A 24,551-nucleotide genomic window follows, 5' to 3' on the forward strand; every position below is an offset into this window, starting at 1 on the left:
TTTTTTTTGTTTATTCTGTCTATTGTGTAATTAATTTTTCGATTATCTATCCTGACTTGTTTAGGTGGTTAAACTATTATTTAATTCATTGTTTTACTATTATTTAATTCATTGTTTTACTTTTAATTAATTGTTTTACTATTATTTAATTCATTGTTTTACTTTTATTTAATTCATTGTTTTACTTTTATTTAATTAATTGATTTACTATTATTTAATTCATTGTTTTCTTCTGTCTTTTCAGCTGCTGCTCCGAACCAAAACCTACCGAACCCTCGAATTACGGAACATCCACAGGATGACTACCTATCCCCTAATAACCCGGAAACTCTTGACTGTCGGGCAGAGGGTGACCCGAAACCCACCATAACCTGGTACCACAACAGCGAACGTGTTATAACATACCCTGAAAATCCTACGACTCCAAAAATGTTGATCGAAGACAGGAAATTATTTTTTCTGAGCGTAACCCATAACAGGAAGGAATCGGACGTTGGAGTATATTATTGCAACGCAACAAATATACACGGCAGTGCAATAAGTCGAAATGCAACTCTTAAAATCGCTGGTAAGTATCCTTGCTTTGATGGGTAAAATATTAAAATCCTCACAAAATAAATGCACCTATCTTGGTTGGCTCCAATTCCTCAAAGATCCTATCTTCAAAGTCTGTTGGGAAATTTGTAGTTTCAGATTTGGACTTAAATATTTTTTGCCCTGATGTTGTGAGATTTTTTGAAATGAGAACTTGTATGTCTGTTAAAAGCTTTTTTTCGACTGTGTGAAAGAAAATATTTCCTAGGGAGACTTTGTGGTTCGATGTGAAAGAGAATATTTCCTAGGGTGACTTTTTAATGTTTCAATCACGCTTTGCTGGCAAAAGTTCCTATGATTCTAGCCTTTCAAAATGATCTGATATTTTATTTCTATGTATTCTGGGAGCCATTGGCGTTTTTGATAAAAAAGATTTGTAGAAGATCAAGTTATTACATAAATACAGTTAAATTTCAAAAGGACAGACAAAAAGGTGAAGTAATATAATTCTATTGTGAAGAAATATGTTTTTTTTTTTTTTCAAAGTGGAAACATAACAGGTTTTTTTAGGGGTGGGGATGGAGGGGTGTAGGTATGGCATGTAAAGCGATTAGAAAAATGGCCAGACACCTACAGACAATAGATTTAAAAAAAAAATTGTTAAGTTATTTCTGAAATTCATCTTTTGAACATTTTTTAGCAATTATTTAGCTAATAAAAATTGACTAACTGTCGTCATGGTAGCTACATATAGTGTGCAGTTAGATAACTGTTGTCAAGGTAACTATACAACTATGGGAGTGGTGTGTGTTCAATATGTTTGTTGTCATGGAAACTCTACAACTAGGCGGGCGGATCTGTTGGCTTTCAGATCATCTATTGAGAGATGGACGATTTGATAATTTAGCATTGCCATCCGTATCTCAAACAGTGCGTATCGCAAACAGTGTGGCAAGGCACATGAAACGGAAATTAAGTGCTAGATTATGTAACCCGTTTGATATTTCCTTTTTTTCTTTGTCATTATGGGACAATTCAACTGCATAAAGAAACCATTCTCGTCATTAACAGAAAGTCCCACAGCTCTTTCTTCATGCTATTAATTAACTCATGCAGTCATTATTATGTTAAAATATTAACCCTGTCATCCCTAACATTTTAAAATGAGGTATACTTCACATTTATTGGATGCTACCATGTTCATATATTGGGGGTGGAAATTAGTTAGCTTGACGTAATGTTGTATCATTGTTGTTGGAAGCTAACCAAGCTGCGGGCTATAGGGTTAAGATGGGAAAGGTTCTATAAGCTTCATTAAACCAAATGTTAGTCAAATTTGACTTCCTTACAATATATTCCTGATAATCTGAAATCGATGTTCTATACACAGTAAACAGCATGTGTCTCGATTCACCATGATCATTCAAGTCCAGAAATGCTAAAATACTAATGGTTTCCGTGATCACAATTTGACAAATTCTGTTAACATTGTGTAAATGATCCTACACTCACTTTTACCATTACAGTTACTGCTGTGTCGCCAAATTTAAATCCTCTGTCAAGTTTCCGCCCCACTTAGAATTCGAAAGTGATTCACCTACGTGCAGTCGTTCATCATGAGCATATACGCTTCCTTCTTTGACGAAATAAACACAGAAATTAATTTTCTAAAGGAAGAAAGGCTGATGTAATTTTCCATTCAATTTATTCCCTTCAAAGCATTTTCATAGAATCATTAAACGTATAAAAAATTTGCGTTTGAAGACGAAATTGTCCGCAGCATGAAGCCGGCTGATTCGTAGGTCATGTTTGATGGGTTTAATATACACCCAGTGGATTGAGATATATCAATGGAATTATGGGTATTTCTTATCTAGACTACAGTAAAGATGATAAAATTTAGATGGCAAACAAAAAGATTTTAATAGCCCAACACTTATCCATACCAATAAAGTAATTCAACTTTAGATTGAAACATATCTTAAAAGATCACAAAAAACTACTGCTGAACAAAAAGTGTATAAGATTCATAAAAAGATATATATTTGAGAGTGATCTTTGTTTTTTCATGTTTACCGTAGCAATGCACTAGTGTGCTGGTTTTCCTATCTCAATTGGCCACTCTTCACCAGAAGCTAAGATGGAATTTGCAAAAAATGAAATAAATTGAATTTGATGAGTTATCGCAGGGCAGGTAGTGCCCCCTGGTGGAGGGACAGGAGGCACCTGATAACCATCGCGTTAAGTAGCTCGACAAAACATGACACCACACCAATAAAAATAGGATATTTATGAAAAATGTATTTACTATGTGAAGTTCATAATTCAAAACTATAAATCGCTGGTTAAAAGCTAGACAGTGGGCCATAAGAAATGTGAGCAGTTTTATATGTTATTATGGTGATCAGAATCAGATGGATGTTTTATATGTGATCCGAGTCAGATGGATGTTTAAGTGGAATGTTGAAGGAGAGACCTAGTCTGTGGTCGGATGCCATGTACCAGTATGTGTGGTCCGTTATTAATGTTTTCTTGTTACCTACCACAAATTGTGGTGTCATGCACTTTCGTTGTCAAAAAATTACAGCAAATTAATCTGGGCTCGCATGGTTTTCTGAAGTCTTGATCTAGACCTGTTGATGATTTTTTCTTCTCATAATACATTCTTCATATCGTTCATAATATATTTTTTTTTCAGTTTTAAAAGATAATTTCCGGGAATCTCCTTCTGGACAATCAGCAGCTGTTGGCGAGACTGTGACGTTTCACTGTCAGCCACCAAAAGGGGAGCCGGAACCAACGATATTGTGGCTTAAATCTAGTGAACAAATTCAAACGGGAAGCAGCAACAACCGCTTCCAGGTCAAACCCAACGGTGACCTTGTCATCACGTCCACGCGGAAACGGGACGCAGGAATTTATAAATGTATCGCTAGCAACAAAGCTGGCGAACGGGAGAGCAACCCAGCTACACTCAAGGTTTTAGGTAAATTATATTCGATGGAGGACATGAAATTGTATTTCTAGTTTATTGGTCCGTCAAATTGGGAAACACCTTGGTAGTAATGATTTTCTCTTCAAGATATATAATAGTGATAATTTACTCAGGTTTTGAATTATTTTATAAATTGAAATTATGAGTTTACAAATGAATAAGGATATGAATGATAATTGCTTGTATGGACTAAAGATTCAACTGCTATCCGTTAATAATGGTTTACGCCAATAACATTCAGTTTTACACACAACAATGCCAATTACTTTGTCAAAATATATCATCTCATTTGACATTTTCTTGAAATTGCTGTGTCAGTGTATATCAGAATATGATGGAAAGTTAAAATTACATTGTCAAAATCTTTGAATACCTTTTTGGAAGTCTAAATTGAACTTTTGCTTTGCAGAAAAGCCAAGCTTCAGACGATACCCGGTTGACGTCACAACGACTGAGGGTAAAACCATTGAGTTCCCATGTGATGTGATCGGGGATCAGCCTCTGAATGTAGAATGGAAGAAGGAGGGAGGGGTAATTAAATACGGAAGGTAAAAATATAATATATAAATTTTTGAAATTTCCTCTTTAAAACTGTAAATCAATCACAAAGTGAAATTAAGTCATTATAATGAGAAAATAAGATCCTAAGGTTTTCTAAGCAATATAAATCTGATCTTTTCTGTTATTTAAAAAAAAAAAAATTTAATTAATAATTTCAAGAAACATTTGTTTTCTCCCTGAAAAACTGACTCCTTGTCCAAAAAAGATGATATAATGGTTTCTCCCTGGAAAAAAACAATGATTTTCACTGTGATGGGGAAAAACTTATTATTCCTTAGGAATTCAAGTAACGCTGGAAAATAATTTCTTATTTCAGAATGCGAAAAATGCCAGATCATACGTTGAGAATCGAGGATGTTGAGTCCAGCGATGCCGGAACGTATATCTGTGTGGCGACTAATGCCGTAGGAACCACCGAGGCTGTAGCAACTCTCACCGTACAATGTATGTTTAAATCGAGTTTGAGTGTTGTCACAGAGATAACGTGGCATTTATAGGCAGGTGGCTGTTATATAGAGGTTCGCATTCAGTGGTTACATGATTACTAAACAGATGACCTTTGTAGACAGGTTTCTGTTATAAAGAGGTGGTTTTTATAGACAAGAGTTTGATTATAATAAAATGTCTTTTACACACAGATAACTTATAAAGAGGTAACCTTTATAGACAAGTTTCTGTTATAAAGAGGTGTTTTTTATAGGCAGAGTTTAATTATTATGAGGTGGCCTTCATAGACAGAGTTTAATTATTATGAGTTGGCCTTTATAGACAAGTTTCTGTTATGAAGAGGTGGTTTCTAGTTCATGTTCGGCTATTTAACATTCTTTGTACCTCACAAAAGTCTATGCTGTACACAGTGATATCGCCTGGTGGCTGACAAGGCTGTCGGGGGTAAAATCCGACTAATTAAAACACAACATGTCCGGGCTTATGTAAATTGATTTACTCTAACACAGGCCTGGACCCTCAATCACCTGCGACACCTTTACATACATGTCATGTGATCTGTCGCGCCCCTCGTTTGTCACCTGTCACGGAGACACTAGGTGATTAGTTTCTTGTTTGTCTTTATGACAAGGCCGGATCACTATTACAATATATTACTGACAGATTTTTAGCCGAGATTGGTATTTTATCATGTACTTGTGTATCTACCTTTAAATACTGAGGTGTTCTACCACAGTGAAACTGATGTTATATTTTGTTACCAGGTTTGTAATATTTATGATACTGCAGGGCACGGCTATTGTCTTAGTGTCCTTATTGAAATAGATAAATAGGTACATTTGTATTCTAGCTGACATTGAGTCAGTGTCCGACCACCTGCCGCTGGCCATACCAAATATTCTGTCGTTCTAAAGACAAAAACACGCCGGTCAAAAAACACTCTGTCCTTCTAAAGATGGAAAATACACTGGTCACAAGATGTATTGTCACAATAATGCTGGTCACAAAATTCGCTGTTCTTCTAAAGACAAAATGACGCTGGTCACAAAATGGTTTTCTCGTTCTTTTCGTTCTTACAAAAAAACATTGTTGGTCACAAAATACTCTGTCCTTCTAAAGACAAAGAACACAAAAAACTTGCTGTATACTTAAAGACAGAAAGAAGAAAAAACAAGAATGAGAGACACCTTTAGTAGAAGATGTAAATAAATCGGATGTTTTCTTGAAGGAAAAAGAACAAAATTGATAAATATTATTTGAGGAATATTTTATTGGAGAAAGGTGAAGTAAAGATGATGTTGATGAGGACAATGTGTAGGACTAGCATTAGGTGTTGAAAAAGATGAGGTCAGACTATCGTCAAGGGCTTGATTACAGAAGAGCTCGGAATACTTGTTATCAATTATGCAGGTATGGGCCTGGTGCCCTATACTTCTCATTTGAATATGATTCATGTCCTTTATCATACCTGGATGGAAGTTTTTATAGCCCAGCTTCTTATTTCAAAACGATATCGCACACCAGGAAAAAATCTTTGTGTCGACAGACGAGTAATGAGGGGAATAAAAGCTAGAATCATAATTGTCAAATATTTGCAATAAAGGAATTTACTCCTATGACCAGCAAAACGGTTTTTATGGTAATGTCAGGGTTATAAATAGATATTGTAGTAACTGTCACAGAGGAGGGCAGTTAGTACCTAAACAAAATACAAGTAACTTCAAATAAAATTTGACAATGGAATTTTTTTTATATATAAAATTTAAATTATTTTGAACTTTATGAGTTGACTCAGTCTTAACTGTCTTTCTCAGTAACAAGGGTGTGAATGAGATGGAATTAATATTTAATATATGCAGGGGAATGGAGACCTAATTAGCGAGCTCTAGGGAGTCCAGGAGACAGGTATATCAGACACCTCGTTAACGACAGAATGGGAACTTGTCTCGCCTTCTCTTACCTGTATAGTCTCCGTCCCTAACTAGTTAGGACCTACGTATGTCCATCATTGTCTTTGCTTGGCTGCCTTCACAAATGGTTTATGACTTTTGGATTGTAAATGACAAATATAAATGGCTAGTCCTGTGTTGGGAAATTGGCTACTTATATGGGTGACTTTGAAGACAAAGTGGGTCTGTTGTCAAGAAAAATTGATGTGAATGTAATGTTGCTGTCTTCTTGTTAAACTATTAATGTCACTAAAATAAAACATTGAGTGAAATTGTTCAAATTTTTCGTTGTTTACTTGGGGCTATACACAACACCTGTTGGTAGAATAGATTGTCTTTTCGATATTTACTACAAAAGTTTGTTTCATTTCTAACTGAATCGTTAAATCATTTTGTGCTACTACTAAAAAGGTGACATTCAAACAGTTAAAAAAATGTGTCCTTCGGCAAGAGACAATGCTCCAGTTATCCTTGATAGTATGTGATGTTCAGTGAGGTAGCCATCAGCTACTACAACTGCTACCAAACCTCAAAATGACCCTGGCCAAGCAACAAACTATTGGTAACTGAAGTCTATTTCATTATGTATTTTTCTTGTGATTGACCATTGTCTATTTGTGGTTTTCAGTCAGACCTGTGTTTATCGTAAAGCCACAGGATAAGCATGTAGCGGTTGGACGGACAGTGACACTCCCCTGCGCTGTGATGGCGAACCCTATCCCCAATATATATTGGAACAAGAAGCGATCACTCAGTACATCCAGTAAAGAAGTAAGCGGCTATGTCATTGTGTTTGTCTGCAAGAAAAATCTATATTGTCAGTAAAATTTTACAAGAGCTGTGATGTAATTTAAATCCTGCAATAAGTTGAAAGTTTGAAAAAGATTGAAGTAGCATTATCAAAATTGTTTGGAGACCGAAAATTATTAGAGAATTCAATCTTGCATATCTCATTTTGTACTGTACAGGATTCAAACGTTTGTCTGACCAGTACAGTGCTTCTTACTAAAACGGACCAGAGAACGAGATTGTGTTTGATGTTGATGGAGAGAGGGGTTTTAGGTAAGCAGTACTGGAACTCTCTGATGAAGGAGATAATAAATTGATTTTATTATCTTCTTCATCAGAGAGTTCCACATTGCTGTGAGCCTTAATAAAGTGCACCATACTTTTGTTCTGGGATTGTGGGTAATATTAATGACACAAATCACCAGCTTTAAAATCTTCAGCAATAAAAAACAAAATTGATCGACGTTTTTGATTGAAGAGTTCCTTTTTTAGTGAATGTTTACAAACCAACCCTGTGGTAGTGCCTGATTAGCCATTGATTTCTTGTACCATTCCCCTAATAGCATCATTATATTTCCATGATTGGAAATTTTTTGGTGTCTCGCCGAAAAAATTTGTGACAAAATCTTGCAAAAAAGAGACAAAGAATTTGTTTATCCCCAATGATACGAGGGACATGATTCAACACATCCCTTGTGTCAACAAAAAACTTCTCTCCTCCAATCAACAGCCTCCAAACAAATTGATGCTCTCAAGGAATTTCTCAATCTTCTTAGAAAGGATTTCCCGTTGTTGTTGTCATAGCAACAGAGGGTTAAGTGTTGCCTGCGTCTTTCTGTAAAAAGATTTGTCCAATTTGACATTTGACATCTTGAAGATTAATCTTGGGAATTCTTTCTGACTTTTGGGCTTTTGATGAGCAATGGTTGTAATTAAATCAATGATTAAATTTTTGTCAAATTTGACGGTCTGGGATGATGGTGTCTGCCAGAATCAATATTGGATAGCTACCTTAGTGACGCTATTACTAAGGTATTCATCTCTACACGGCGAAAGTGGAGAGAAAGAAAAATATGTTTTAACATTTCTTCAGTAAATATGCTGGAATTTCTAAACATTTCTGTGATAACAGTATTTCTCTTCTGGTCAATACTAAAGGTAAACGATCAAAGTTGTTTCACAATTGTTTTAAAACAAATAAATGTTTATGAGTCAATTATACTTAATGTATACTAATGGCTTTTTAAGAAAAGACTTATTCAAATTTAATATTCCTTTAGTTTGTAAACTGTAAAAATTAATCAAAATTTAACCTAATTATAAAATTTACACCAAAAAAAAAAATCATAATTTTTAGTAAAAGGGATGAGGTTTCAGGTAAAATAATTATTTCAGCATGATGGGTAATTGAGTTGAAGTTTAACTTTGAGAAGTGAATGAAGTATTTTTAATGAAGACAGAAATATTTGACTTGACACGTATGAATCAGTAAAACGTTTGGATGACGGGCCTGGCTGATGAGATACACGCACAGCTAAACTCTGTGTTACAGATGCCTGTTGCAAAAACCAGAAACTGTTTTAGGATAGTGTTGTACTTTTCTGGTGGGATTATAAAAATTTTGACACACAAGATAGATTACATGTTCAGGAGGAGGTGATGGGTGAGAAACGAGTGGGGGGAGGTTCACATTCCCTAAAAGTGGAATTGAAAATTAAAAAAATGGAAAGAAAAAAGAGCTTGATGATTTGTTACTGTATGGTTACATATGCAATCAACAATCACTTTTGATGATAGAAAGAGACTTTATAATGTTTCGTATTTTTGACTCGTAAATCAAGTTCATCATCAGAGATATAACAGTAAAACATTGAATAAAATTATTTCATAACATTTTAAGAAAAATATTTTAACTATTTAACCTGTTACAGAGCCTGATGTTTCCAAATTTTGAGGAGGGACGGTACGCAGTAGCGACAGACGGGACCCTGAGGATCACGCGGGTACAGATGGAGGATGCTGGGGACTACGAGTGTGAGGCTCTAAATACCCTGGGTATCATTACTGCCCGGGTCACTCTCACTGTTAGAGGTAAATTATCAGATATGTACAAAGGGAGACAACTCTTATTGTATTATATATGATTGTAACATTTGGGAAAAATAAATTAATAAATAAATTAATAAATAAATAATGTATTTCAGATATGCTATAATACTAGAACATGATATTTCTTAACTTCTAACAAAAATTTTAGTTATGAAATATTTACAAATATTTTTTGAACAACTTTCTCATTTACCGATTTATATAATCCTTTGCGTTTTTCGTTTATCTATCTTTAGATTTTAATGAATGATGTATGCCAGTGATTTTGTTCTTTGTTGATTTAGATTATCGATCTCCTTTTATATTCCAAAATTTATAAAATTTTGTATATTGTATCATATATCCATATCATATTAGAATATCAACAAATCATATATTTATCTGCTTGGTTAGCTTGGTGAATGTTTCTAAAATTGTTTATTTCCCATTTAGAACGTGATCCCCGCCCTCCACCCATAATAGAGATTGGACCACAGAATCAAACACTCCCTACAGACGAGGTTGGCTTTCTCCGTTGTAAGGCTACTGGACTGCCGTTGCCACGGGTACAGTGGTTTAAAGATTCATACCCTGTAAAAAGTGATCCGAGGATAATGATGCTGAATTCTGGAACGCTTCAGATCTCAGGTAGGTCAATGTTGTGTTTCAACTGCATCAACATGGCAATGTTTATAACTCAAACATTTTGTGAATTTAAAATCTATACTGTATTAAAATTTGTTTTAGAAGTAAATTTCTATCTATATGTATGATGTTTCTGTTTTCCAGATTTGCGGGAGTCGGACAGTGGAACATACACATGTAAGGCTACCAGCGAGACAGGGGAGACAACCTGGTCAGCTGCTCTGCAGGTGGAAGGTACTTGCCCATTGATTGATTGATCAATTCCTTTATGTGATACATTCTTTAAATGGATAAATTTATTGTTTTGATAATTTACTTTCCTTACTATATTCTATTCCATAAAAATATGGTCGAATATATGCTAATAAATATATTAACTTTTTAAGAAATGATTAGAAATCACAAAAAAAGGAACTCTTTCTTAATTTCAGCCCCATCTTCACATCAAACGGTACCATACCATCGGTCCCCCGACACCTCCTCTTACCCCGGAGTCCCGAGTCGACCAATCGTTACTGAGGTAACTAGTGACACTGCCCACCTGTCCTGGACTGCAAATACAAATCATGGTGACTCTCAAGTGTTTGCCTTCATCGTGGAGTACTTCAGCTACGAAACTATGGATGTGAGTATGATGAATGTTACATACAATTTCATAGTATTCATTTTTTGTAAATTTTGAAAGTTTTCAAATTTAAATTGTGATGGAATTATTTCCAATTAAAATGAAATCTAAAGTTTTCAGATGTTGTTCAATTTCAATGAAATTTGGTATATAGGAATATTGAGGGATGCCGAACATAATTGTGCGACTGCGGGGGCGTTTGGGGGACATCTGTAATGGTTTACCATTACAATTAGTACTTGTTGTTTATGTTGTTGTCAGGGTTATGTAGATGTTTGTTGATGTTGATGTTTGTTTATGTCGTTGTCAGGGATGGATGGTGGCGTCGGATATGGTTCAGCAGGAATCATTCACGATAACTGGCCTGCAGCCCGACACCAGCTACCTGTTTCTAGTTCGGGGCAAGAACTCACACGGAATTGGCCTTCCAAGTCAATTGTCGGACCCCATCCGTACCAGACGTGAGTTACTCGGATTTCCTCTGATTAGACTTGTAAAACATGAAAAATTGAATAAAGGACGTTTACCTCTATTTTGTTGTAAATTATATGCATTTTAGCTTATATAAGTTAATAATTAAAGCTGAAAATTTCTACAGATTTGATAAGGCAGTCCTTATATCTCCCACAACACTTAGCTGTTGGCTAGACTATTTTGACACCTGTCAAGACCTGTATAGGTTCCATGGGGATATTTGAAGCAGTAGACTGTTTGTAACCTTGTAATTTCTGTCCTAGGTCTACCTAGAGGAGAGAAGCAGGATGAAAACTTCAGTGGGATCATAGTGCAGATGATGGAAGGTGTGACCATCAACTCTAGTGCTATCCGTGTTACGTGGCGGGTAAGTACCGTGGACTCTGTTTTAACTGGACTCCATTAGCCAATTTTTCAGTTTCTGATTGTACCTTAGATTTCTAGAATTAATAATATGCAAAAAGTACAGTATGATTTAAAAAAATTTTTCTAAAAATATTCTGAGAAATGTATTTTCAATTGAGTTATCTCCTCTTCATTGTCCCGTAGGTGCTGAAAGAGGTAAACATGATCGACCGATTCGTAGTCCAGTATACAGAGATCCTTGAGCTACAGCGACTGTTTCGTGGCAAATCGTACCGGCAAACAGTTGGTACAATGTATCGCGCATTTACGCTGAGTCACCTGAAGAGCTCAACATGGTATGAGGTTTGTGTTATGGCGTACTACAACGGTAATTCTCACACACCTTGTAGTACACCACTGAAGGTCCAGACATCGGAGTCGCGCCCCACTGCCCCGCCGGAGGACATTATTATCCACAAAGAGAGTGATAGTAGCATACACATCCAATGGCTTCCTCCGCCCAAAAGTCACCGTAATGGCGAAATTCGTGGATACGAGGTAAACTATTTCAAATACATTGTACATATGTGTTGTTATTGAAGTTTATTTTTTTATTAATTTTTTTTTTGGCAATTTTGGTTTAAAGATTGAGTAAATTTCGAGTTTTTAGACGGAGAAAAAAATTGCATTAAAAAAAAAAATCAAGAAAAATTATTGTGTGATATATAAATGATATCTTTAACCATTGTGTTTTGTATCAATTGAGTATGAATAATTATCTGTATGGATTTTAAGGCGGGATTGGTCAGTGTACACAACAATATTAATGATTGGTTAATGTTCGTACATAGGTGGAGTGTCTGAGTTCGGACAATAAACACAACTGCAGCATACGAGTGAATGGAACTACAAACCAGGCAACTATAAAGAGACTGGACGCCGACATGACGTACACGATCAAGGTAGCTGCTCGCACTATCAAAGGCGCTGGCGTCTGGAGCAAGGCGTTCATCGTCGGTAAGTTCCTTAACTCATCAAAATAAAATTATAATGGGCCAATCTGGTATGGCACAGGTCATGGGTCAACCATTTATTTTGTAATATGTGGTATGCTTTTGATGTTCATTTCATTATTTGCTATTTTCAAGTACAGAATAATTGCTGTATTGGAAATAAATTCTAAATCTAGTTAAAAAAATCTATTTTTCTGCTTCAAACATCTGGTAAAATTACAAAATTTTCAACCATTGAAATAAAAACATTACTTTAAGGGTAGTTAGTTTGGTAATCTGAAACATCATAGATCATCTGTAGGTCATAGGTCAGATATCAGCTTCACAAATGCAGTCATAGGTCATAAGTCAGCTTGCGCTTGCAGATATGTACTGTAATTTACAGGTATATAAAACATAAGGTCTCTGGTCCAAGGTCATAGGTCAAGGCCCATCATGCCTCTTAATAAAATGAAGTAAAAGGTTAAAAAATTCAAAATTTCATGTATTCACTGATTTCCTTTAGTAATATTGGTGTAACTGTGAACAGCTAGAGTCAATATGGCTGCCTCAGATCTGTGATATATTGAGGATATGACATCGGGACTTTAATCACTGGCTTCCAAAACATTATTGAATTAACAATGATTAGTTTGATTGGAAATCAGATACAACGGTTTTCTATAAATTTTGCTTAATGAGAGAGAAAACATGTGACAATATTTAGTTAGATTAAAACCACAAAGGTCACAGTAAACTGAGGTCACACCACACAGAAAAATGATTCCAAAGGTCAAGAATCATTGGGATATCTAAAAGCCAGTGTAAACATCATATCCATTCACAGACTCGTTCCTGTATGTCGAAGTCTCCGCGACGATGGTTTGATAAATGGTTATTTTTCTGGCCTCCCCAATTATATTTGGCCTCTTTATAGGGGGGAACCATTGTCAGGGAATTAATACTGGTCTTCGCTTGTACAGCAGCCTGCCTAACTTTACACAGTGCTGTTATTAATGCGTAGTGCTGATGTGATTAAAATGCACGTTTTGTGTGGCGATTCGGGACCACTATAGCAGGATGCTGTTCATTAGTGATGCCAATAAACGCGACAAACGGATGGGGGCTGAATAGGAGGGAACAAAGCCGTTTTATTACCCTTTAACCAGTATCGGGCCTTTAAGGATTTGGTTCAATATTGTTTTCAGTAAAAAAGCAATTTAAGTCATTCGCGTGAGCCGAAACCGTGGAAAACCAAAAGAGCATTCAAAATGAGTATCCGAGCAAACAAAGGATATTTTTCAAGTTGCTGTCAGATGAGATGGACAAGAGACAAAAGAGATTCCTTTTGTTTGTAATTATAATGATAAATTTTACTTCATAAATGTTGGGATATCCTGAATATCTGGATGTGGATTTGATAAAACACTTCAATTAAGGAGATAGCCAAGTCGAATGTGAACGGATACCATTATAGGCCCTACAATAGCTCCCAGTAGGGAAAATCCCCACCAATTTAACCTTTGTTGTAGACAGAATGAATGTGGTCTTCTTCTTGAAACAACTTTGAACCGAAGTCAGCCCTCAAAACGCACGGGTGATCTTGAATGATGGATGACAATCAAATGTGACTCTTGAATTAAAAGAGCACTTCAAGTGAAAATTTTAGTAAAACTTGGCATGTCTGCCTTACTGTCGTCTAGTGTATAGACAAGCCATCAATTGGTGCCTGATCTCAATTGATTAGAATTCTATGAACATTTTTGCTACAACAGAACCTTTTTATTCTGACACAGTGTGGATGCCTTCAAGGCTTGTTATATGTTGGTTAATTTAAAATACGGGTGTATTAAACATTAATTGGGAAAATTACTTTCGTTCTGAAAAATAATGTCCAAACAAACAATGTTCTGCTCTATATGGTTAGTAACCATGGTTACATGTTTACCAATACAATCTCATGTTGTCTGTTTCAATAAACAAGTCTTTCACAAATTAAATCATCATATTTAACAAACCGTCTGGATATTGAGTGATGAAGTTACATATCATAATTTTCTTGAATTATGAAAACTGAAATTGTACAAGTCTTAGATTTAAAATGATATTTAAATATTTTTCTGTCTGTACAAAATCTGATTTCGCTTTCTTTAAGAATAAGGTCAAGGTTATACATATAACATCAAGCTTCATAAACAGAAGTTTTTTGGTGGCAATCACAAAAAAATTGAGCTTTCAGAGTGGAAAATACAAACTAATTAAATGAATAATTATAAAGTAACTATTACTGAAGTTAAACATTTGCAGTAATATTGTCCAGTAGAGTATAATCGGAAAGATGTTTTCTTTTCATCAACAGGTCCCGAACAGCCTAGTATTATGAAGGAGACGTGGTTCATCGGCATGCTGATCGGAACGATAGGGGGAACGCTGTGGATCGCACTGTGTATTTTCAGCGTCTGGCTTTGTCGTAAACGTTCAAATAAGAAAAAGATGATGAAAAACGGCATGTACAGTGGTGAGTATGAAGAAAAATCCTGTAAAATAATAATGGGTGTTTGATGTGCTCGGTCATGGAGGATTCTGAGACAATGATTTGGGCGATTTGCTGTTTAGTCTAGCTCGCACGATTCTGAGATAATGATTAGGGCGATTTATTGAAAAGAGTGAGATTTTTGAAACGAGTTAGAGTTCCCTAACTGCTTAGACCTACCACTGAAGTCAGTTCATTTACTATTGTTGTCCTACTGTTAAACTGGTACCTGTTGATTGTGTTACAGTTCCAATGCACAAACCAGAGGACACCAAAACGTGCAACTCTTTCTACAGGAATGGTTACGGACAGAAAGATATCCACAACTGTGTTGGAGGTAAACTTCTCATCTTTTTCAAATCTGCTTTAAAATAAGTTTGTAAAGATGTCATAAAAACAGACTGCAAAGTTTAATACAGTAGTTATCCTCAAATTAGCCCACTCCCCTAGTGTAAAAGTTTAGTACCAGATTTATCCTCAAATTAGCCCCTCCCCTTGTGTAAAAGTTTAGTACCAGATTTATCCTCAAATTAGCCCCCTCCCCTTGTGTAAAAGTTTAGTACCAGATTTATCCTCAAATTAGCCCCCTCCCCTTGTGTAAAAGTTTAGTACAGTATTTACCCTCAAAATAGCCCCCTCCCCTTGTGTACAAGTTTAGTACAGTATTTACCCTCAAGTTTAGTACCAGATTTATCCTCAAATTAGCCCCCTCCCCTTGTGTACAAGTTTAGTACAGTATTTACCCTCAAAATAGCCCCCTCCCCTTGTGTAAAAGTTTAGTACCATATTTATCCTCAAATCAGCCCCTAGATCCCTAGTGTAAATCTTAAGTACCATATTCATCCTCAAATAAACCCCCTTCTTGTGTGTTAAAGTTTAGTACTGTATATATGCATTTTCCAATGTGATATACTTATTTTTTGTACAGGTATGGGTTCCCCATCTCCTGAGGCCTCCAACCTACTTGACCAAAAGGATATGGAACTACAGGACCAGAATATTTATAATATTCCTCAAATGAAAACATTCTACCACAAAAAGGACCCAGTTGCACCGTACGCCACAACCACACTAATAAACGCTGGCCTGATCAATGCTGGAAGCATGGGACGGCCAACCCCCGGAATGGACCACATGTTTCGTCCAATCACGGGGACCAGTGGAGGGTCAGGTGACAGCTGTTGTAAACACGAACATGGCAGCAGCGACTCCAATACAGACAACAGTCGGCCAAACACAGGTGAGTGGTCACTAACGTCCTACTGACCGGTAAGCTCAGCCATCACACGTAGCTGCTGTTTGTATATATATCTACTATATATTCGGCCATGTCGAACAAAGTCTCTCAGTTTGTCCCGAATTTTTGGTAGATGAAGAGCACGGCAATTATGCAAGAATAGACTTTATTGATTACATTATCTTGATTTTAATTTTTATGTCAATTTTAGTTTTTCTTTTCCCAAAAAATATCTTTTTAAGAGGTTGATCCCCAATCTGTTGTGAGCAGCAGGGGTACCGTCTTTAAAAAAATTCTGGGTCTAAAACCAAAACAATGGCAGATTATGGTCTTTGTTTATGACAAGCAATGAGAGATTTTGTTTTACCTGGCAAATGCAAGGTAGCCTATTATGCATTCCCACAGGTAGTCACGCTTAGAAACGTGATTTAGTGACGGCAGCCCGCCTCGTGTGGAAATGTCAGTGGCAGCTTTGTTGAAACATTATATAGGAAATATATAAATCCTTTGTTATAAACTGTCTCGAGATGTCTTTACTTTTGTTTTGATTGCAAAATATCTTAAAAATCTTCAAAATGGAATGATTCTTGGGCTAAACTGTGAAATATCATATAGAATATCTGATAAGAAAACTGTTAAGTTGAATTGAGTGGCTAGTGAAATGGCCAGAGAAAGCTGCCTTGGACATTTGCCTGTGTATTGTGGTAGTGGATGCTGATACATGTATATAGTTACATATTACTAAGATCACATATAGCACTCTCACAAACAAACACAGGTATGCTCACTTGATCAAGAATTATATTTTTTTTTTCAAATTTGAAGGAACAAAAGAAATTAATTTGAAATACAGATTTAAATTTTAACTATTGATTTCTTCATTTAAGATTATATTATTGATTTCTTATTCTTTCTTCATTGGTGGAGATATTGATATCCTTTACAACTCTCATGAAATTTGCTAAAACATCTTGTTACCTCCCTTTAACTGTACATGATTTGGATGTCTTGAAAAGTTATCTCCCTTAGTTGTGAGAAGTTTTGTGATGTGATACATGACTAGATCTATCCTATCATACACATGCACCATGCTTGCTATGTGGTGACTGGTTACTGACACCCATTTAGAAACCACCCGCGATTGTCTCCCCTTAGGTATCCCACACGACCACAGTGATGCCATGCAGAGTCCGACAAGCGACAGTGGCAGCCATACGACAGGTAAATACGGTAAATGTTCTTTACTCTTCTTTTTCTGTTATATCCAAAAAGTCTGTCAATAGTAGGTACATAGGGTAAATATTATTTTCCCATGATCTCTGCAAACTCCGTTTATAGTAGGCATCAGTACGAAATGTTGAAAAATACTTTGCCTATAATTTCTAACAGTTGGAATTATTTAGATTTCTATACTCCATGTACTATATAATGGTTCTGAAATAGCTGGACAGAACCAATTAAAGTGACATAATTAATTGATATGTAGATGAGTAGGAACATCATGTCAGCCAGACTTTTTGGAGTATGTATAAACACAATCTATGTATTATATATCTCAGTAGATTTGTAATGTTTTAGTTGATATCTATCTTTGCTACTTATTTATCACATGACCAGTATATTTTAGTCACATGTATGGTGTATTTAGGTCACATGACTAGGATGTTTTTGTCACATGACTGGTATATTTTTGGTCACATGACTGGTATATTTAGGTCACATGACTAGTATATTTTTTGGTCACATATCTGATATATTTAGGCCACATGACTAGTATATTTTGGTCACATGACTGGTATGTTTTGGTCACATGACTAGTAGATTTTTGGTCACATGACTAAGAAAATGACTGGTATATTTAGGTCACATGAATTTGTATTTAAAACCACATGTTTTTTACATGTCTTTCACCCTAACTCACAAATTTAAACCATAAACAGCATGAAAAGGGAAAAAAACAAATAAATTTCAGTGTTTATATTTTGTACATATACAGGAGTTTTAGTGAGTATTTATGTTTGCTTTCAGATGAAAATGGATTACTGATCAAGAGAGGGAAGAAATCTCAGAAACAGATGGCCCAGCCCAAACAGGCAATGGTGAACTGGGCTGAATTTTTACCTCCACCTCCTGAACACCCTCCCCCTAATGAAGTGGGACATCCGGGCAATCTTGTCATGAACGAGAACCCAGGTAACAACCTTGAATATGCGGAAGTGAGCTCTGAAAGAGCTGGAGGGACGCGAAGTCCCATTTCTCCGATGTCTAAAATATCCTCATGTTCTTGCCCAGTACCACACAACGGTACTCAGAACTGGAATGTCCCAGCTTATTCAGACAATGGCTGTGTGCGCTGTAGCTCTCCGAAATACTGTGAGAGTTGGCATTATAACCCAGCCCACTATAGTGTTATCCAACAGCGTACACAATCGCCCCGAAACGCGGACACATGGGGGCAAAGAACAATCGCGTGTATGCACCCGTCCTCACGGGGAACACCCGTGGACATGAGATGTGCGCGGACCTGTCATAGTGATCACGAACAGGCCGCCATGCCTGCGTTACATAATTACAAGATAGCACCCGGACCCAGGGATGCAGAGTGTTACCAGTGCTTGAGTGACAGTGACCGGGGGTCAGGGGGCTACCACACCCTCAGGGGGTGCAGAATGAACAGTATTCATGGAGGTTCAGGTTCTGATGGTGGGGGCGGAGGCACAGCAATGGACCGTGCCTGTCAATCATCTTTACCAAGTGTAGCCAACGAGTGTATACACCCGGCCATGTACCCTCCAAGGTGAGTAGTTTCATTTGGTAATTCTCAAGAATTGTCATTTCAATGAGGTTTGTTTCTTTAGTGATTTCTTTATAAGAATTTTAGAGTAATGCCCCTTTAATAATTTCTTTACAAGAGTGATACCCCTTTAATTATTTCTTTAATAAGAGTGATGCCCCTTTATTGATTTCTTTACAAGAGTAATGCCCCTTTAATGATTTCTTTAATAAGAGTGATGCCCCTTTAATGATTTCTTTACAAGAATGATGTTTTTTTAATGATTTTTGTAATTACAAGAGTTACAGATTCACGCCCCTTTTTATGATTTCTTTTTATTAAAGTTCATGCCTAAATGTTAGCATTTGGCTTACATTTCTAGTTCATGTCTACCTTTTAAAGACTGTCAGATTGTAAATATAATTTTAGATTTAAAATAAATTAAGTATTTGATGAAAATGTAGATATGTTAATTATTTATTTGTGTTTTGTAGGTATGAAGTGACAGATAATGGACAACATTTGAGTTTAGCCATGGAGGGCTATAACAGGAATGCTGACTCCCCAACCTCTGAGGGGGGTCTCGACTATGTTGGTGAGTCAGATGTGGAGGTCTCTGGGCGAGTACCCCCAGGCCACGAGTGTCAGTCCCCTCCCCAGGGCAATGAGTGTCACCATGAGGGGATGGGAATTAATGTTGAAGACGGCTGTAATGACTCAGGTATCTGCCTGGTCTGTAGTGATAGAGTGGTGTAGCTTTCAGTTAGCTTGGCCTTGGAGTTTGCTTGACCTCAGAAATTAGCCTTACCTTAGTTTTGACATTGCAGTTTGTTTGACCTTGGATTGAGTTTGACCTTGGACTTTTGGTGATACAGACAGCAATATCTGTAATATCTTGCCTGATGTATTGAAAGCTCTACTAACACTACTAATGCTTGCCTGGCCTTTTGCTAGACTTCTCTGCTGGGGTCTGTTGGTTGGCATAGCAACTTGCCATCATTATGCTATAATCAGGAAATTACCCCCCCCTTCCCCCACCCGCCCTTTTTTTTCTCTCCTTGAGCATGATAACTTGCTTGTTCATTTCATTCATCGTTTTTGCTTTTCTCTTGGTTTTAAAATCAGTAATGAGTTGGTATTTTTGGAAAAGAGTCTCAATTGTTAAGCATCATGGTATATTGACTGTGAAAAAAGCTCTAGACATCTGTGAAAAAAAAAATACATTAATTATTTTAAAGAATAATGGGTGCTTTTATACTGTGCCGTTTAGCAGTTATCTCCCTTTATTAGTTTGGATACTGGAGTTACCTACCTTGCTTGTTATTATCTCCCCTTGATTATATTGTATACTGGAGTTACTTCCCTTGCTTTCTGAGGATATCCTCACTCCAGTTGGTTGTTACTGAAGAATCCCTCTTTCCTAACTGGAGATTGTGGTTGGAGTTACTTCCCCTCCCTATCAGCCTGCCGCTTTGATTGCTGTGGCTATACAACATGCTGAGAGTTAATAATTTAGGGCAAACACTGTTTGTCATAATTACCTCCCCTTGCAATACACTCTTGTGTTCACTTGTAATATATACAGGGCTTGCTTAGCTTGGTGCATTTAAGATATATACACATATACACGTACATAAATATATTACCTATACTCCAATAGTCTTACTGGTATAAATAGTTAAATTATATTCTATTTTAAATCCTTGAATATTGCAAAGATTAAAATATTTTGTTGGTAATATTGATTTCTTTTTTTAATCTAATTATTATATAAATCTATTTAAGTTTCAAATTTATAAAAAAAAAAAAAAAATTTTTCGAATTGTTAAAGTTAAATTTATCAGAAGTTAAATTTATCAGACAGTGTAGAAGCGTCATGATATGAACTTCTTGGGTCTGTAACCCAAAGTTATACTGACTGTGAATTGTATAAGTGAACAAGTTAAATCTCCCTGATAAAAATTAAAAAAAAAAAAAAAATCTTTGATGATCCTCCTTGAATATCCTGCCATTGACCGGAGTTATTGTGTTTTATAGGGTCAATGTTAGCCTCATGGGCCAGCGTGACTGACCAGAGTAACACAGATTGCAGTAGTGTGCGGTCAAGTGCAGCCAGTTCAAGTGACGGGTCTTTCCTTACTGAGGCCGACTTTGCTAGTGCTGTGGCCAAAGCAGCTGAAATGTCGGGTCTCACTGTCGTCGGTACGACTGTCTGTGATCCTAAAACAGGAAAACCAGGTACAGACCAGTGTATATTCTCGTATTCCCACTCCATATTGTCACAGAAAAAACTCGTTGATATCCTCGAAATCATTCTTCCTCCCAATTCCCGCAAAAAGCTATTATCCCGAAGAATTTTTCACTACCTGTTCTCACAAAAATCTCATGATTTATATATCAAATATAATTCTCACAAAAAATCTAATTTTTTCTACTAAAATAATTCTCAAAAAATATATATTCTTTATCCTGCAAATAACTCCCACTCTCATAATAATCTCACATATGCTTACTCACCCCACACAAACAAAACTTCACTTTCTCACAATTTTCTTCAATCAATTACGGAAATATTTTGAAATTATTATTTGCATAAAACGGTGAATTACAAATAGTTCATTATTGGATTGTGTCCCCTTTTCAGTGAAGAGACAGCGGCGCCACCACAGGACGGCGCGTCCTAGTAGTCCCTATAGTACCGATAGTAACTTCAGCGCAGTCGTACATAAACCCTACCCCAAGTCACAACGAAAGAAACAGCTAGTAGAGCGAGGAAAGCGTGGAAGTGAGAAAAAACATGACCCCTCCCCTATCCCCGAGGGTCAGGTCACACGGCATGGTGTCCAAGAAGGTAAGAGACCCAGAACTGCTTTCTCATTGATCAGTGGATGAATGAATCTGCAAGAAAATTTTAATCTTGATTTTTGAAATCGAAAATTTTACTTTTAATATTGCATTTCTTGATTTTTTTATCTATGCCTAAGTGTAGAAAATGCAAATATTTAATTCTGCATACACCTTCCTGATACCCAAGCTGTTCTCTTTGATTTCTGATACATGGATGTTCCCTAGGACTGACATAGTGTATTTATCCTAAATATTGTAATCATATTATGCCTATTTTTATTTGCTTTGTACATTTTATTTTATTCATTTTTCTCATTTCCTGCATGAAATACTTTATTTTATAAGCTTTATTGTAAAATATTAGCTGCTTTATAATGGAAAAATCTTCAGAAGGTTTTTCCATTATAGTGTATGGTATGCTAGCTGAATTTATAGCTCATTTACAAGCCTTTATGGTGCTAGTTATAAGTATGACAAGCTTAATGATATATACAACAAGATCCTGTTTCAAGCTAACCATACTTGATACAGAGAAAGAATTGAGATGATACCACTGGGTTTTCATTGTATTTTTAAGACAATATTTATTAGATGATTGACTTAATCAAGTTAATTTCTCAAATAAACTGTGTAACCAAAAATCTGAACTAGTCAATGTACTTTAGCAAGCAAATTATATATTATTGAGGAAATTCTGGCTCAATCTGAAACAATATTACATGATAAGTTAGGTTTATATGGATGTAGAAAACTTTTAAAAACTTACGTAATCAGGTACACAAAGTCTTAAAGTGCTATTCAGGCTACAGTCGTGGATCTTACAATTTGAAAAAAAAAAAAAAAAAAATAGAAGAGATGAAGGAGCTGACGTTAAGATAAATCTCTAAGTAGCTGATGAATCCCTAATAGCTAAAATAAATCTCTTAATGAGTTGAGATTAAGATGAAACTGAATCAGCTGAAGTTAAGATTAAACTCAAATCATCTGAAGTTAAAATGAATCTCAAATCAGCTGAAATTAAGATGAAACTCAAATCAGTTGAAGTTAAGATGAAACTCAAATCAGCTATGGTTAAGATAAATCTCTAAGCAGCTGATCAGGCTATAGAAAGAAGTTTAGGATAGTGAATTCTAGCTATTGTGTTAAGGATAGTGAATTCTAGCTATTGTGTTAAGGATAGTGAATTCTAGCTATTGTGTTAAGGATAGTGAATTCTAGCTATTGTGTTAAGGATAGTGAATTCTAGCTATTGTGTTAAGGAGAGTGAATTCTAGCTATTGTGTTAAGGATAGTGAATTCTAGCTATTGTGTTAAGGAGAGTGAATTCTAGCCGTTCTGTTAAGGAGAGTGAATTCTAGCCGTTCTGTTAAGGATAGTGAATTCTAGCTATTGTGTTAAGTATAAATGCATTGCCTTGTATATCCTGCCTGCATGTTTATTATGGCTGAATTAGACTGTGAATGTTTTCTGATTTTTTCTAGTGCCTGATCCCATACCTTACCATAAGCCTAGCTTTCCTTCGCCTCTCCCTTATAAATCACCACGACCTGGGCACAAGTCCCTCTCCCCGACCTCCTCGGTCCGGTCGCCCCGTAGTCCCGGGAACCACAGTGCCCTGAACTTTGGTGCTCTGGTTATAGAAAGTAATGTAAGTCATGTGATGTCTTATGTGTCAATCATTTCTTCATACAGATCTATTTATAGATCTAGGTCAAGGTCAAACATCAGCTGTCATTCACACATTTATAATAAGAAGAGTTACACATGTCTTTGACTTGACCTCTAATACAATAGATAATTTGTGTTCAAATTTTAAATAATTCTGGTTATGACAGATATTTGAATTATGGTCCTGTCAAAAAACTGTCCTCACTCTCTAATCAGATTCAGTGCTCAAGCTGAAATCTTGTTTTGGTGATAATTATCAAAATTTTACCATTTGGCATAATCTAAAGGGTTTTTGGGCACGCTGCAAATTGATAATCTTTTACTGGGTTCTAATAAAGATTGGAATCTTTAAATCTTCTGCAATGTCCGCAATTTATTTTTCACATGATTTCAGTTGTTTTACTGGAGCACTGAATATAGGTCAGACAGGTATTAAGATATAATTAATTAAATCTGTGTCATTATAGGAGCTGCCAAGATTTATTCTACTATCTTATACACATTATATAATTATATACATGTACATGTATATGCTTAATTTTCATTTATTTATTTAAAATTTTTTTTTTTTTTTTGCTGCTTGATTCATTTTAAAAACTAAGTGATCTACTCTTTATATACAAACAATCTCTACATCATGACAAAATCAAAGCTTTGTACATATTTTGTGACCTGGTTATAATTCGCTTCTGTTGGAAGCACTGAATGTGGGTCAGAGAGGTATTGTAGGGTAAAATTATCCTTCATACCTTTGTTACAATGTAAGCGAAAAATATGGCAGTATTCTCTTTAAAATAAAACTGATTTAAGTGTATACCTCCTTTGTAGTACATTGTATTGAAATAAAAGTGAAAGATATCAACTCAGTGATTGGTCAGTTTTCTTTGCCTAGAACCAATCAAATGAATTATAATTAGTGAAAAACTTTTTCAGAGATTTGTATATCAAAAGCAAAAGCTGAATAATTTTTAACACAAATTTCTCCTAGCCAATCTACTTCAATATTATGTAGCACAGAGATATCGATACAAGTCTAATTCTGTGTTTGC

General features: G+C 35.8%; 1 protein-coding gene across 1 annotated transcript in view; it reads left to right on the forward strand.

Annotated features, from left to right (window-relative positions):
• Window positions 1–213: 213 nt before the first annotated feature.
• Window positions 214–24,551, forward strand: part of LOC117340545 (roundabout homolog 1-like) — a gene marked incomplete at its 5' end in the record, with an annotated part of 28,028 nt that continues 3,690 nt past the window's right edge. Inside the window, 22 exons of the mRNA XM_033902304.1 lie at window positions 214–568; window positions 3,233–3,520; window positions 3,939–4,077; window positions 4,407–4,534; window positions 7,115–7,257; window positions 9,207–9,366; window positions 9,817–10,011; window positions 10,153–10,242; window positions 10,440–10,633; window positions 10,944–11,094; window positions 11,371–11,474; window positions 11,657–12,010; window positions 12,304–12,469; window positions 14,804–14,962; window positions 15,225–15,314; window positions 15,906–16,217; window positions 17,370–17,435; window positions 18,243–19,011; window positions 19,482–19,708; window positions 21,025–21,225; window positions 21,632–21,838; window positions 23,316–23,482. Coding sequence (XP_033758195.1) covers window positions 214–568; window positions 3,233–3,520; window positions 3,939–4,077; window positions 4,407–4,534; window positions 7,115–7,257; window positions 9,207–9,366; window positions 9,817–10,011; window positions 10,153–10,242; window positions 10,440–10,633; window positions 10,944–11,094; window positions 11,371–11,474; window positions 11,657–12,010; window positions 12,304–12,469; window positions 14,804–14,962; window positions 15,225–15,314; window positions 15,906–16,217; window positions 17,370–17,435; window positions 18,243–19,011; window positions 19,482–19,708; window positions 21,025–21,225; window positions 21,632–21,838; window positions 23,316–23,482 — 4,665 coding nt within the window. The remainder of the gene's footprint in view (window positions 569–3,232; window positions 3,521–3,938; window positions 4,078–4,406; window positions 4,535–7,114; window positions 7,258–9,206; window positions 9,367–9,816; window positions 10,012–10,152; window positions 10,243–10,439; window positions 10,634–10,943; window positions 11,095–11,370; window positions 11,475–11,656; window positions 12,011–12,303; window positions 12,470–14,803; window positions 14,963–15,224; window positions 15,315–15,905; window positions 16,218–17,369; window positions 17,436–18,242; window positions 19,012–19,481; window positions 19,709–21,024; window positions 21,226–21,631; window positions 21,839–23,315; window positions 23,483–24,551) is intronic.

The sequence above is a fragment of the Pecten maximus genome, chromosome 13 (assembly GCF_902652985.1).
Source record: "Pecten maximus chromosome 13, xPecMax1.1, whole genome shotgun sequence".
Taxonomy (NCBI): domain Eukaryota; kingdom Metazoa; phylum Mollusca; class Bivalvia; order Pectinida; family Pectinidae; genus Pecten; species Pecten maximus.